Source organism: Andrographis paniculata, unplaced genomic scaffold (genome assembly GCF_009805555.1).
Source record: "Andrographis paniculata isolate CXL003 unplaced genomic scaffold, ASM980555v1 Contig11END, whole genome shotgun sequence".
In the NCBI taxonomy this organism is placed as follows: domain Eukaryota; kingdom Viridiplantae; phylum Streptophyta; class Magnoliopsida; order Lamiales; family Acanthaceae; genus Andrographis; species Andrographis paniculata.
This window is the reverse complement of record NW_026137391.1, coordinates 4,434,023-4,451,011: the sequence shown is the minus strand read 5'-3', so window position 1 is coordinate 4,451,011 and position 16,989 is coordinate 4,434,023. Positions and strand designations below refer to the sequence as shown.

General features: G+C 29.4%; 1 protein-coding gene across 1 annotated transcript in view; it reads left to right on the top strand.

Moving 5' to 3' along the window:
• Positions 1 to 1,260: 1,260 nt before the first annotated feature.
• Positions 1,261 to 16,989, top strand: part of LOC127247592 (uncharacterized) — a 29,008-nt gene continuing 13,279 nt past the window's right edge. Inside the window, exon 1 of the mRNA XM_051269517.1 lies at positions 1,261 to 1,492. Within this exon, the coding sequence (XP_051125474.1) occupies positions 1,328 to 1,492 (165 nt within the window). The 5' untranslated portion in view covers positions 1,261 to 1,327. The remainder of the gene's footprint in view (positions 1,493 to 16,989) is intronic.

Below are 16,989 nucleotides of genomic sequence, written 5' to 3'. Positions count from 1 at the left end.
TATTTTTATTTTCCTTTTTAGTTTAATTCTTTTTTTTTTCTTTAATTATTGTTTTGATATTTTAGTTATTTAGTTTTAGATTAAATTTAATTGTTTTATATTTTAGTTTTATTCATTAGGTTTAAATTTATCGAGTCTGTATACAAACCCATATTTTCGTTATAAATAATTATGAAATTTTTTAGTCTTTTTAATTTAGTTCTCAGATTGTATCGACCTTATTTTTCTTATGCAGCAGATATAGTGTACAAACCCATTTCCGGGTACATTCAACCTGAAATATACCCGGAAGTCTCCCAAATTTGAGAATCATTATTTTTTTTTATTATTTTTTTTTCCAGATGTCAACGGAGATCTTCCAGTTTTGAAATTTTGACTATAGTTTCTAGTCTTTTAGTTTATGATCTTATTTTTTGAGTCCTTATTTTGTCTATGATTGAAGTCATGTATGCTATCTGTCTGCGATTTGTCTGCAATGTTTCTCCAGAGCCATGTTTTTTACAGCATTGAGAGTTTCGTTATTTTCGACTCCATCGAAAGTGCTGTTTTTTTCGACTCCATCGAGAGTCCCGTTGTTTCTGATTTGAATTTGCCCATTCAATACGGTTTCCGAATTCAAATTCGGATCTGCAAAAATTTAAACATTGTTCATCATATTGGATCCGGTCCGTCAAATCTGGTCTAGTTCAGATTGGTCTTGCCGGTATCCTTATAAAAGTTAAGTCCAAATTAGGGTTTGAATCAATGTATAAGTTCCAATAATATTTGCAAATTTCCGACAATTAAAATTTGGGCTTTGTCAATTTTAATATTAAAAATCATCTAATTAACCATAAAATAATAAGGCCAAAGATATATACTAAACCATCAAACATTATATATTGAGTATATAAATATATTAATAAATAATTTTATATATAAACATCTGCCGGATCTTGAACCAAACAAATTGGACTTAGGTTCGAGTACGGGCCTTGAATCCATACGAAGTTCTATATCCGGGAAAATTACACCACCAACTAATTGACTGACTTAATTATGTACAATTTAATGTGTTTGTTTGTGGAGTTCTGTTTTGAATTTAATTTTTAAATTAAAATATTTATATAATATAATACAAATATAGTAAAATATAATCCAAACATAGGTACGTACATTAGCATTCCTATTTTTCCTATTGTGTCTGTATTTGTTGACTTTTGTCCCATAGCCACACACACTCGTATCTTTTACTATATATATATAATACATAGTGACGACGTAGATATATGTGGGCTTCAATTGGTGTGCAGTTTGATTGGAAGGGCGCCAAACAAATCGATCGAGAATGTCGCAGAGTGTAATGAAAGTGGCGGTGGTGGGCGGCGGAGTGAGCGGCCTCACGGCGGCGTACGTTCTGGCGAATGAAGGAGGGACGGAGGTGGTTCTGTATGAGAGAGAGGATCACTTCGGCGCTCAGCCCCCCAATTTTGGCTTCCTGCTCTACAATCCAGTACGCCAATTTCTTCTTCTTTTTCCTGACTTTGTTTTCTTTCTTTCTTTATTTATTTTTTCTACATATTTACTCCTTCAGTCCTGCAATTTTTAGGATGGGTTTGTTTTGTAAAATTATTCGAATGAATGAAAGTATTAAATGTGTGTGCTATATTAAGAAGCTGTTTGAGAAACAATGTTTGGAAAACAACATTTTGAAGTACATTTAGCTTATTGAACAGCTTTTAGTTGTTTGACCAGTCAAAAAGTTAATTTAGATGTTTCATAAATTAGCTTTTTGAAAGAACTTTTTGGACCCAAAAAACTAATTTGAGCTCGTAGCTTTTTCATTTTAATTTTAGTTATTTCTTATTTATCATTAAAACTTAATTATTAGTTTTATACATATAAATATACTTTTATAGCAGTATTTATTAATTATTTCAATATATTTAATTTATTAAATTATATATTTTTATTTTTATAAATTTAAAATAATTACTATTATTAATTATTACATATAACTTATTTTATTTATAAAATATATAAATTTTTAAAATTAAATCAAATAGAAAAAACAAAGATTATTAATCTATTTATATATATTAAAACAATAATTAACATAATAATTATATATATACAAAAAGATTTATTATTTTATATTTTACATAATTTCAATAAAAATTATTATTTTTTAGTAAAAATAATTTTCTCAAATCTAAATAATATAAATAAAAATAAATATTTTATAATATTTTTATAATTTTTAATAATTAATAACACATTTTCATAAATTTTAAACCAAAATGAACAAAATTAAATATTTTTGAAAATAACATATCAATGTCCTTGATAGTCATTTTATGTATAAGCAGCTAATGTCAAACAGTTATTTTATCAAAAACTTTAATACAAACCGATAATTGAATCAACTAGTCAAACCAACTAATTGAATCAGTTAACAGCTAAAAGCTATCAACTAATCGCCAAACGCACCCTATTTTTATGAAAAAAATATTTATTATTATTTTAAAAAATAAAAACATCTTTATTATTTATAATTTTTCGAATTTTTTATTACTTATTCAAAATTATAAAAGTATAATGCTGAAGTGTAAAAATTGTGTTAAAATATGTATTTCTGTTGCTTTTAAATGTTTTGAAGGATAGAATAATACTAGTATCTTTATTAAAGTGAGTAAAAGTGTACATTTTTTATTTATTTATTTATTTTTTAATTTTAGGAATCATATAAATGTTAAAAGAACACTTGGGTGCTGTTTTATTTTTAAAAGTTTATTTAGTTGTTCTTTGAAATTAATTTAAAGTGAAGGGTTGATTTGTGATTTTGTTTATATAATACTTTGATATACTCCCTCCATCCCAAATACAGTAATACGGAAATTTAGAAGAAGTATAATAGTAAATAATTAAAAATTTATTAGTGAAAATAATAATTATTTAATAAAAATAATTTCAAATTAAAATTAAGATAACTAATAAGTATAATTAAAATTGAAAAAAATTAAATTAAAAATTTTAAAATGAGATTAAAGTGTATAATATTTTTCCAAAAAACAAAAGCGACATAATAAACGGAAATGAAAAGATGAACACGGTAAATGGGACGGAGAAAAAATTATTTTGGAACATAAAATGATATATTTTTATTTGAAAATGTTAGAAATTCTGGGGGAAAAAAAGATATTGTCTTATTATTCATCAAAATAAGAAGCCTATATAAGCAATACAAAACTGACTCGATAGATTCAAATATAAGTAATCTAATCTATTGATAAGATCAAATTTAAATAGCATATCTAAAATATCTCAATATCCCCCTCAAACTCAAATGGTATAACAAAAACCAACTTGAGTTTGATAAAAAGTTGAATACAGACGTAAAAAATGCAATAAAAATAACAGTTACTTGCTTGCCGTTGCCGCCGCTGCAGCAGATGATTGGAATCCAGAACTTCCTAACGAAAATCTAGTTGATGGTGACGATGCTGATTGATGCCAGAAATAATGCTCTCAACTCAATTAGAGTCGAAAACAACGGGACTCTCGACGGAGTCAGAAACAACAAGACTCCTAATGGAGTTGGAAATAGCAGGACTCTTGATGGAGCAAAAAATAACTGCACTCACGATGGAGTAACAAGACTCTCGATGGAGTCGAAAATAACGACACTCATGATGGAGTAACAGGACTCTCGATGAAGTAAAAAATAACGACACTCACGATGGAGTAACAAGACTCTCGATGGAGTAAAAAATAACGGTACTCACGATGGAGTAATAGGACTCTCGTTGGAGTCGAAAATAACGGCACTCACGATGGAGGAATAGGACTCTCGATGGAGTCGGAAATAACGGCACTCACGATGGAGTCGAAAATAATAGCACTGGAGAAACGCAGCTGACGGATCATAGACCGATGCGCAAATATGACTTCAAAAGTAGACAAAATCAGGACTAAAACAAAATCAAAATTATAAAAAGAAAGGACTAGAAACTATAGAAAAAATCTCAAAATTGAGAGACCTCCGGGTACATCCCAGGTTGAATGTACCCGGAGAAACGCAAGTTGGTTGGCTATATCTACGACATGAGAAAAGTAGGCTCTGATATGATGTTAGAAATTTTGGGGAAAAATAACGAGATTGTCTTATTAATCATCAAAATAAGAAGTCTATATATAAGCAATATAAAACAGACTCGATAAACTCAAATATAAGTAATCTAATCTATAAGATCAAATCTAAATATAAATCTATTATATCTAAAATTAAATATTTAAAATATCTTAACAGAAAATGTACGATATTAATAATATTGATTTTAATTCAAAACTATAACAATATATAAGTTTTTATTAATTATTGAAAATTGTAAAATATTATGAGAGATTGTAACATTATCATTCTCTGAGTAAAAAGATTTTTTTTGTTATTGTTGTGCAAAAGATATTTTATAGAAATATATATTATATTTTCTTTTTAGAAATATGATTTAAAATTTATTAAGAATAATATAAAGAACACACACACAAAAAAAAAAGCTTCGTTACATCTAAAAAAAATAGAAGATTAAGAAAATCAATTTAGATATATTATTGATACAAAAATTAATATTTTAAAAATTCACAAATTTATTATACTCCCTTCATCTCTGCAAAAATGATGTCTTTTTGTTTAAACAAGAGAATTTAAGTAGTATAAATTAATTATTTAAATTATGCGAATTAGTTATTTAATGATTAAAAGATATTTTAAATATTGTTTAAATATTTTTAAAATTATATCTCAATAAAAATATATAAATTATGAATTTTATTGTGTAGAAAATAAAATTTATATAATAGAAATAAATATAAAATATATTTACTTATTTATCATTACCACAAATTAGTTTTATAAAAAAAATGAGGAGTTTTAAAGGTAAATAAATATATTTGTTAATTGAGGAGAAATTAATATGTTAGAAATTTAATTAAATTGTTGTATATTTGTTAGATGTGTTTAAAATTGATGAATTTAGTAAAACTAGAAATGGATCATCTTTGGTTGGACTGACAAAAAGAGAAAAACGATCTTCTTGGACGAAGGAAATATTTAATTATATCTATGCAATTGTCTATATAATATAATTTTAAGATTTCTTATTTATTTATTTATTTTGGTTCGAAGGTCCCAAAATAATACTCATTCGATCTCATATGTTTTGGGATCATTACCGTAGATACGAGAATTTAAGTAAAATATAATTAGTAAGTGATTAATAAATGTATTAGTAAAAATAATTATTATTTTGTAAAAATAATTAAGATTAAAAAATTAAGATAACTAAATAGTTTAATTAAGATTAAAAAAATTATAAAATTTAATATTTAAAATATGATTTAAGTGTATAATCATATTTCTTAAAAAAAAGACAAATTATATGGAATAGACAAAAATAGAAAATAGAGACAAATTATGTAGGACGGAAGAAGTAATAATGATAATAATCAACAACAGCCTCTCGTGTAATTGCAAATACAAACATAATAATATAATAATAATAATAATAATAATAATAATAATAAACGGCCTCTTGTATCATGATTTTAAAAAGTTAGAGCGCTCTTCGTTTTCTTGTCCTGTAAGGGATGCCCTAGTGGCATTAGGATGAACTCGTAATCGTGAAGTCTAGTTTACATGTTATTAGATTCGACAAGGGGTTTATCTAGTGCGCACCTTTGGATAACGGATATGGATTCCCACATTATAAAAAAAATTGCTGTTTGAAACCGCAAAATAAATGCCTAGGTAATCTAAACCATTAATGAAATATAGATGGTAGTGCCATTCAACTAGGCCACACAACGTAAGCAAAAAAATATTCCAATAAAAAACACACACACACACACACAACATAAGCAAAAATCGTATTCTTTCAAAATTTTCTATGTATTAAAATGTTAATTTTTCTTCTTCTTCATTTTTAAATTCTTTATTTGAAATTTAATCGTATAAAGAAGTTAATGGATAATTATTAAAATTTTACATTATCTCTGTATTATGTTCACGTTGCTGTTTTTTTGGAGAGATGATTAGACATTCTAATTACATTTTAAATTTTATAATTTATATTTTGTAAATTGTAATTAGACAATGAGTTATTTTAATCTTTAACTTATAATTATTTTTATTGTACGGTTATTATTTTTATTAATATATTTTAAATATTTACTAATTACACTATTCTTAAATTTTGGTATAGACAATAACCAAATAGCATGATCTAGGACATGAGAAGGAGTACTATTTATCTTTTAAATACCTGCATTTCGCATTAATTAGTATATACTGCATATTTTTCATTCATACGAACAATATATATTTATATAAAACTAACTATAACGTAAAAAATATCATTACAAACAAAAATATCTACCAACTATCATTTAAATACAATAGTTTCTAATGATCGTGTTAAGAGTAAATGTATATATTTTCTTAATTAGACAGAGAGAGTCTAATACAATGTTACAAAATATCTAATAATAACAAAAAAAAAAAAAAAATGCAAACAATATTTAGTTTGTTCGCTCAGTATTTTTTAGATAAATTGATTTTTTGTGTGTGGTATAAAGTGCTGTGTTGGTGATATAAATAATAATTTTTTGTTTTGAATGATTGACTTTTTATGAGTGGATATGACGTAGTCCAAGTAACTAAACTATACTAATAGAAATTTAAAACTAAATTCAAATGAGAACTAAGTAAAAAATAAAAAATAAAAAATTACCGGTGTCCGATTCGTCAAACGATCGGATATGAACCCAAGCGTTGCCTAGACCCAACACCTCTAAACCAATGGAGACTCGAATGATTTGGCTAAAAACTCCGGTCGGTTTCGGAAGCCACGAACCAAGGAATCAACCCAAGGACCCGATTTGAGAATGATACGCGTATGCAAATGTAACCTTCACTCTCACACTTAATTCTAATATTATGGAATAAAGAGAAGAATTTAATTAATATAAGTTTTTAGGTGTATAACAAGTGAAACCAAGTGCCTTATTTATAACGGAGGCTAGCTTCACAAAAGACTCTGCAATCAATGTGGGATAAAAATATACATTATTTATATCTCACTAATTAAGTAAATAAGAGAGGTCTAATTAATTAGATTGAAGTGCCCCACCTTATTAAATAAAATAAAACACCTCTTATCCCACATGAGTAATGATGTGAGTAGCAACTCCCATGGGTGTTATAAATTGTATTCTTCAAGGAATGAAATGCATACATCATGGATACACTGCAATGTTGACAACGCTCTTTCCATTGATCTCCATGCTTCAACTTTATGCATGTTCTTCTCTTCCAAGTGTAGAATTAATGCCATAATATTATTTTGAAACTTCTTGGCACGATTTCGAGTAATCGGACCTGGTGGTAGTGCAGGTTCATGCTTTTGACGACCTCGTCAGGATAATATATATTATACTAATGTGTATGAATAAATTTATTTGTTTTAATAATATTTTTTTAATTGTTAACTTTTTGTGAGTGAGTAAAATATATATTTTATGTGTATTGTGTTAATATATATTGTATTTTGTAAATAATATTTATGAAAAATCGTTCCATAAAAATAAAAACAAAATTATAATTGAACAAACTCATTATAATTGTGCGTGATACTTTCACAATTTTCATTGACTAATAACAAACACTCAAAAAATACTAAATGAACACCAAATTTATTTAAGAAAAATATAGTTCAGTAAGTTAATGGTAGTAGTTTATGACATTATTTATTAGTTTTATATTTTAAAATAAAAATCAATATATATGACTAAAATAAATTTAAAAAATATGTTAAAAATATTTTAAATATTGTATCTCAATAAAATATATATAATATGAACATTTTGTTTTGTAAGCAATAAAATTTTATAAAATAGAATTACATAAAAAAATTATTTTTTATTTATTGGGATTAACATTGATTAAGGTTTTTATTTTCATATAGAAAAAATATCGAGTTGTAAATATAGATAAAAAAAAAATTTATATATTTAGGAGAAATATAGAAATAAAAAAAATATAGAAATAAAGAGGTTTTGATTGAAATTGAAGAGATATACAAGTGAAGGAATTTTGAGTGGGATTGACGAAAGAGATATAAATAAAAGTGTTTTGAACGAATCCTATACATAAGATGTTAATAATTAATTTAATTTATATTTTTTAAATATGTTTAATATCGATAACTTTACTAAAAATAAAAATATATCAATTATTTTTGAATAAATTAAAATGAAAAACTTATCAACTTTGACGGAACGGGCGAGTAGTTATCTATTTATTTTAATGATTTTGAATAATATATATTTGTCTAGTATTTTATATCAAGTAAATATGATACAAGTGTGTAAAGATAAAAGAGTTTGTCGATATAGTGTTTTTATATCACATAAATTTTCATAAGTATTATTAAAAAATATAATATATACACATATTAATACAATATATTTAATATTTATATTTTATTAATTTTTTTAAAAAATCAATAATTCAATACAAAATATTATTTTTTACATTATTGTCATAGCTCCACGTAGCTAACCAAAAAGACAAATTCATTAAAAGAATACGAAGTGAGCAAATTCAAAATATTATTCAATTTGAGGATTTATAATCTCTAATAATGAATGCATGAGTTTGATAACTTTGTCTTTTTGGATATATGTATTTTTTATATTAAATATTTAAAAATATATTGATAATATAAAAAATATTCATATGTTCCAAACATTGTGCAACATTTGTTTCCAGCACGATAATTTAAACGAGAAGGATTAGTTATAGTTATAATCATTGACTTGCGTCTAATAACCAACTATTCCTTATTTATTCTACAATCAAGGTACACTAATTAATTGTATCCCTAATTAGACTAGAACCCTAGCGACTTCACAAAAGATTTAATAGCTTAACCGCATTTCGAATTATAAGAGTCTAGTTCAATTTTAAACAATTAAGCATAGATAATTTGAGAATTAAGTGATATGATGGAAAATAAATGTATATTTATTTATTTGGGTGATGTGAAATGATAAAATATGGAGTAGGAGTTAATATATTTAACTATTTTCTATTTTATAAATGTTGAAGGGTGGTTGGGATAAACAAAAAAGAAAATGGTAAACTATTTTTTTTAGTTATGTATCTCACTTCTTTATTATTTTAAAATTTTAAATGGACCATATTTGAAAATAATCCTGCAAGTAATTTCTTTTGCTAAAATAGTTCTCTGGTGCCGAACTCGCCACGCTGGCCTACCGTTGTTGATGTGACGTAGACGCGACTGACATGTCATTACCACAACACAACCATAGAAAGTGAGAATATAGATATATTTATAGGATATAAACTCTACAACCACAATTGGCCATGCTAATTATATCCTAATTGTTGTATATAACTTATTTAATATATATATATATATGCCCTTGATCTTTCTGATAAAAAAATTAATATCCTAATTGCAGTCCCGTACGGGTTTACCCAGAGCGCATTCATCGGGTAGCGATTGCGGATTTTCACGTTATAATAATAATAATAATAATAATAATAATAATAATAATAATTGCATCCCAAACTTTAGGATATAACATTGCCAAGCATTTTCTTTTTACTATTTAGGCTTGTTGAAGCTATGCATAGCTTCAACTTTTTTAAGGTCACAACCTTACTCAACAAATTTGTAGGATTTTCTACTTCTTCAATCTTCATAACCAACTTCTTCTTTCAATGAGTTGACATATGTAGTGATATTTCAACTACACATGCTTTGTCCTTGAATGAAATATGGGATCCTTAAGCAAATGAATTGTGCTCTGATTATCATTGTAAAGTATGTCATTCTTTTGTTTTCTTCCCTATTCACATGAGAAAGTTTGCAATCATACTATCTCTTTGCTTGCATCAACTACAGCTACATACTCAACCTGTATAGTAGATAATGCAATAATCTTCTACTACTTAGAAGCTCATGAGATTGCAATACCTCCAACTGTAACACATATCTTGGATATTTTTTTTCTTTTATCAATGTCACTTCCTGCTGTGTATATCGACCTATCCTGTTAATTCCAATTTCTTGCCTCCAAAGAATAAGGTCATGTTCTTATAGTACTCGTAAGCAGGGCCGTTTATTTAATTTTTTATTATATATTGATTCTTTTAAAACTATATATATGTAAAAAAAAACTTAAAATAGATAAAAAAATATTAATAAATATATTTTTTTAAAAAATTAAAATTATTATAATTTATTATGTATATTTTTTAATAAAATATATTATTATTTTTTTAAGAATATCATTGAAGATATTATTTAAACAAAAAATTCAAACTTGAATCAAAACAAATTCTTGGTTTTGGGAGTAAAACAATCTCAATAATTTTTTAATTTTTTTTGTTTTTTTTTTCCTAAATAGAAAAGTACTATTTTCTTGATTTCAAATAATATAAAAATAAATATATGTAATATGTAGTTCTTATTGCTATAACTTGGTATATATCAAAGTTTTAAGGACCGGAGTACTGAATAATATTATGTGATGCGTTTTAACCCCAATTACCTATTGTGTATATCATTATAATGTATTAAATGAGTATAGTTTTATATATAGCAATTTGAATAGTACATTAATTTAATTTGTCTGAAAATAAATAAATGTGCCCCCTTATGTGCATAAATAAACTATACTAAAATTTAAAAATTTAAAAAATTCAGCCCCCCTTCGAGCCGAGTCTAGTTCTGCCACTGCCCGTAAGTACCTAAGGATCAACTTCATTGCTACATAATGATTCCTACCAAGATTGCTCATGAATTTGTTGACAACTCCCACTGCATGTTCAATGTATGATCTTGTAGATATTATTACATACATAATATTGTCGATTGTTGAAGCATAAATAATGACCTTCATATCAGATTTTTCTGCACTCGTGTTAGGTGAGTTATTCTTAGATAGTTAGAACTGATTGCCCAATAGGGTGCTCACTGGCTTTGCCTTGGTCATTTGAATCTTGCAAGAACTTTTTCAATATACTTTTGTTCTATTTTGAATGATGCGCATTTGTTCTATTTTGAATGATGCGCATAACCAAAATCTTTCATAGCAAATCATTTGAAGAATTGTTTCTTCAAAGTGTTCACCTCACGCTCAGATGTTTCCACTATCATCATATCATCCACATAAACAGGAAGAATAGTATATCTCTTGTCATACCTTTTGAAGTAGCAACAATGATCAACATTGCAACTCGTGAACTCGATCTCGTGCATGAATCCATTAAATTTTTTGTACGATTGTGTAAGAGCTTGTTCTAGTCTATACAAGCTTTTCTTCAGCTTGCACACCAATTTTGCTTTTACCTTCAATAGCCATCTAGTTGTTTTATACATATATTTCTCCAAATCACCATGAAAGAATGATGTCTTGATATAAATCTGGTCTAACACCATGTTTTCTACAACCACTATGCTCATAACTAATCTAATAGATATTATCTTCACAAAAGGCGTGAAGCGGTTCCAATATGGTCTTGAATCCTTAATTAATTATAACCATAGGATTTGTTGTATAGATGATTTAAACATTTGAAGAAGTTGATTAGTAAATTATATAATATAATAAATAAGGCAAACATAAATCCATGCATAAATAAGGAGATAGAGATATATATGTAATATTTTTTTATTATTGTGAAATTACTTAAACATTCTCACCACAAAATAAAAAACAAATTATATGCTCTCCGCCGATGTTGATCGATCCGAGAAAATAAAATAGTGAACTTATAACTTGGAAGAAGATAGATCAAAATGATGTATATTCCCGTAAATATCGGCACCCTGCGGTCGAAGATGAAACTCAAGAAAGTCACGAACACATTAATTTTTTTTTTCATTTATCATGAAGTAACATATGGCGAATTTATCTTACATCATGTTTGTATTCACTGAACATCAATTATACGTATACATCATTATACTTTTATTAGTTATCCAACACGGCGGTGGTTGTGTTAGGTGGTACTGAATCATAGCCAAAATCTATAAAAATTAATATGAATATTCAATAGTATGTTAGGAAGATTTAATTATACATTATTTGTCAAATTCAATAGTTATGCGCATAGATGTAGGGGGAAAAAATAAAATGATCGAAATTAATTCTTGGGATCGATTTTAGATTTAATTAAGTTTTTTATGAGTAAAATATTACTAAAAAAATCATGATTAATATGAATGTTATTTTCTAAAAATAACTCTGTTAATTGAGGTTAATTTTGATTTATGTGTAGATTTTGAATTTTAGAAAATGCAAAAGTCAAACTTACTTATTATAATAATTATTTTATTGTTTAAAAAAATGACATCGTATTGCGATTTTGTGAACATAAATTTAAGATAATATATATTATGTTTACTTTACCTTAATACATCATACTAGTGATATTATGACAACGTAGTTAGAAGACTGAATTAGTATTTACGCACATAGTGTTTAGGTTGAATTATCATCATAATGTTATACTACGTACATCAATTCATGAAACTATGTGCATCATATTTTACAAAGTTGAGTATCATTCACTTCTCACAACGCCGATTACTAGGAGAACACATAATTTTCAAGCCCTGATGATGTCTATATATCATATTATAATTATGCACATAAACAGGGTTTTATTGTGCGAAACAAATGCAAAAAATAAAATGTATACCTTGTCCCCCACAAAAAATTCCATATCCCGGCGATGCTTATTAGCTTGATTCACCATGCATTGTTGTGCTCGGGAAAAATGATAAGTCAAAACTCGTAGCATACAATCTCATCCTCCCAAAATTTCTGTCACTGAATTCACTTGGCATTCTTTCGGAAGAAAACATTGGAGCCTCGGAAGTGGCCGTCTTTCGGAAGAAAACATTGGAGCCCCGGGGGTGGCCGCCCATACACCACCTCAAAGGGGGTGATCTTTGAAGCACCTTGATGAGCTGTTTTGTAATGGTATTCTGCCCAAGGAAGGTATCCCACCCATTTATGCTTCTGCTCGGAAGCAAAACAATGAATATATGTCTCAAGAACCCTGTTAAGAACCTCCGTCTGTCCATCCGTTTTTGGATGGTAAGACGAGCTAAGTTTAAGTGCCATCCCTCGGAAATGGAACAACTCTTGCCAAAATTTACTCAAGAATAAAGGGTCACAATCTGAAACAATCGATTTCGGCATCACCTTATACCCATGAGAGCGGGAAGTCCTGTGAGACATTGAAATATCTTCCCAAACGGCAGACGGAATAGACAAGGGTTGTATCCGGCCTGTTGGAGATATCGCCTCATGTTTCGATCTCTGACATACCAAACAGGCCCATACATACTCCTGTCTTGTTTTATTCATTCCCCGCCAATATAAGCCAACAGCCAAGCGCCGATAAGTACGATAAGTGCCCGTGTTCCCCCCTTGCGATGTATCATGGAACTCCTTCAACAACTTTGGAATCCAACTTGAGCCTTCTGTGATGACTAAACAGCCTCGATAATACAATGTTCCTCCTAACAACTCATAGCCTGGGTGAGCCGAGGAGTCGACCTTCAGTTCTTCAATAATTGCGAACAAAGAAGGACTTGATGTTTTTTCCCGTGCCAATTCCTCAAATTCCAGCCACATAACCGAAGACAAAGCTGACAAGGTGGAGCCTGCCTCTCCTTCTTTACCATCCATATCGTACCATATCCAAGACAATGCATCCGCCGCCGAGTTGACCCGGCCGGGCTTGTACACCACTTCAAAGTTATATCCAAATAATTTTGCCATCCAAATTTGTTGTCTTGGGGTCACAATCTTTTGGGACAGCAAGTGCTTTAAACTATGATGATATGTGCGAACCTTGAAACGTTGTCCCAGCAAGTATGGTCGCCGATGTTGAACCGCAAGTACCAGTGCCATCAACTCACGCTTGTATGCTGATTTGGTCAGGGTACGGTCCGCTAGTTCCTTACGAAAGAAAGCTAAGAGGCGCTCATCTTGCATCAATACTGCCCCTACACCGGTGCCGTATGCATCACATTCCACAATTAAAGGCTTCTGGAAATTAGGCATCACGAGAACTTGGGCGGTTGTTAAGGCCATCTTCAATTGGTTAAAGGCAAGTTGTGCTTCCGATGACCATAAAATTTTTTCTGTCAAGTCCTTTTTAACATTGTGTTAAAGGTCTGGCAAGAGCGCCATATCAACGTATAAACCTTCTATAGTATCATGTCAAGCCCAAGAAACCACGAACTCCCCGCGCCGAAGTTGGAGTAGGCCATGTCTCAACTACATGCACCTTGCCCGGGTCCATAGTGACCCCCACAACGGAAACAACATGGCCTAAATACTCTACTTCCACACATCCAAATGAACATTTTTCTTGTTCGCTGTGAATTGATTCTTCTGTAAAAGTTCCATCACAAGTATCAAATGCTTTACGTGTTCATCCCACGTACGACTATACACCAATATGTCATCAAAGAAAACAAGTACTACCTTACGCAGGTACGACCGAAATAAATCATTCATCATAGAATGGAATGTCTCCGGTGCATTAGTAATTCCAAAGAGCATTACCAAAAACTCGTAGTGTCCGTTGTGCGTGCGAAACGATGTCTTAGGCACATCCTCTTACAAAACTCGAATTTGGTGATACCCAGAACATAGGTATATCTTTAATAAAACCATTGACCTAGCTAGCTCATTTAACATTTCCTGAATCACTGGAATTGGATATTTATCGGGCATGGTCACCTTGATTAACTCACGATAATCGATACAAAATCTCCAACTCTGTTTTTCTTCTTACCACAAATATTGGGCTCGAAAATGGACTTGAACTTGGGCGAATAGTCCCTATTGTTAACATATCCTTCACCATGTGTTCAATCTCATCTTTTTGCAAATGACCGTAACGATAAGGCCATATAGAAACTGGGCTAGAACTTGGTTGAAGTTCTATACGATGATCATTGTCGCGTATTGGGGGTAACCTTCCCGACTCCTGAAATGCGTCCGCATACTGCTCCAACATTTTCTCGAGATTCCCTTGGCTTGCATTGCATTGCTAACATGGCTCTTCGGGTCTGTACGCAACTCGCTGATTCCACCACTAAGGCCCAAAAATCCGCTTATGTTGTTTTCAACAAGGTTCGAAGTGCCACCGGTGAGTGCGACAAGGTCGGATCCCCTTGAAGGGCCACAAGCTCATTTCCTTCGTTCATTGTCATAGTACCCCAATTGACTCACAGATCTCCCAAAGTCTGGAACTACGCGACTCCTAATAGACATCCACACTACTGAGCGGAAATATGTAACAATCGGCTCCAATATTTGCCTCTCATCTCTAAAACTCATTAACAGATGTTATATTTTACTAGAATTGACCGTTATGCCCCTATTTATAATTTATAATTTATTTATATTTGTATCATATTTACTTTATCTCTCTATTGTTTTTCTTTCTTCTCTCTCCACGCACAGAACTCCTAGAACTCCCATGTTCTTCTTCCTTCTTCTACTTTCTTTTTATTTTTATAATAATTAATAATATATAATAATTTAATTTGTAAATATATTATTTTATTAAATATATATTTTTACTCTAATTCATTACCCAATACACATCCACATTCCATCCACCGCCCGCAACAGGTTGTTCTTATCTCATTTTTATTCTTCTTCTTCCCCAATTCTTTTCTTTATTCGTACTTATTTTCTTCTTCCTTCTTCTTCTTCGCAATCGCCGCCACCGCACTAAGTTCTTTCTATACTTTCTACTTTCCCCCAATTTTTTATTTCTTCCTTCTTTTTCCCTCATTCACCGTCTCCGTCGACGGTTCAAAAAAAAATATGACTAATGATTGAGCCGCCGGTTCAAACCGTTGCAATTTGGAAAATCCCAAAATCGAACCATCGGAACTACTTCCAGTTTGAATCCTGTTTGAACTGGCAGTTTGGAACTGGATGGACAAGTTCTGTGAGGTTGATTTCTTATATTTTTTGGTTGGGTTAAGTGAAACAGATTGAGAAATCAGTGAGCAAAATCTGAGCAATTACTTGTGGCATTCTTGTTTCCATCTTTGTTCAATCGATTAATTGTGTTCTAAATTGATTTCAAGTTTGATTTTTCCAAAAATTTTCTGATGGAATGAAAAAAATTGAATTCATGAGAGATTAGTTTCTGACTTGCAAAAGAAATAAAAACAAAAAACTTGCAAAAGAATATGGAGAAATAAGCAGGGAGATAAGGTGAAGTTTTAAAAGAATATCTTTCTGATGGAATGAAAATTTTGAATTTGTGAGAGATTAGCTTGTAAAAAAACTTGCAGAAGAAATAAAAAAAACTTGTAGAAGAAGAATGAGAAAGACCCAGGGAAATAAGGTGGGGTTCTAAAAGTATAATCTAAAAATTTGAATTTATGAGAGATTAATTCTTAAACAAAGTTGCAGAAGAAATAAAAAAACTTACAAAAGAGTAAGGAGGAAGACACGGAGAAATAAGGTGGATTATACATTTACTAATAAAGTCATGAGGGTTTGTTAGTAATTTCATACAAAGATATATCATTTTATTAACCAAAAATCGTATTTCAGGTGCGTGTCATACAACTGCCGTTAAATCCTAACAGATAAGGGTTTTTATGCAACATTTTAGAAACCACAAGTTTAGAACTATGGGGGGTTTTATGCTATTTTGCCTATTTTTTAAGCCTTCTCTCATCTGCTTGAAAGGAAACTCACCAACTACTCAACGAAGATATTGTATATGTCCTTGGACTCTTAATCACTATACCAATGTAGTTAAAATCATTGTTGATTAAGTGCATGACCTTCTGCAAAAATTCATATATTTTATATTCATTTAAAACATCGTTTCAAATCATTTGCAACTATAACAACTCTTGAAAA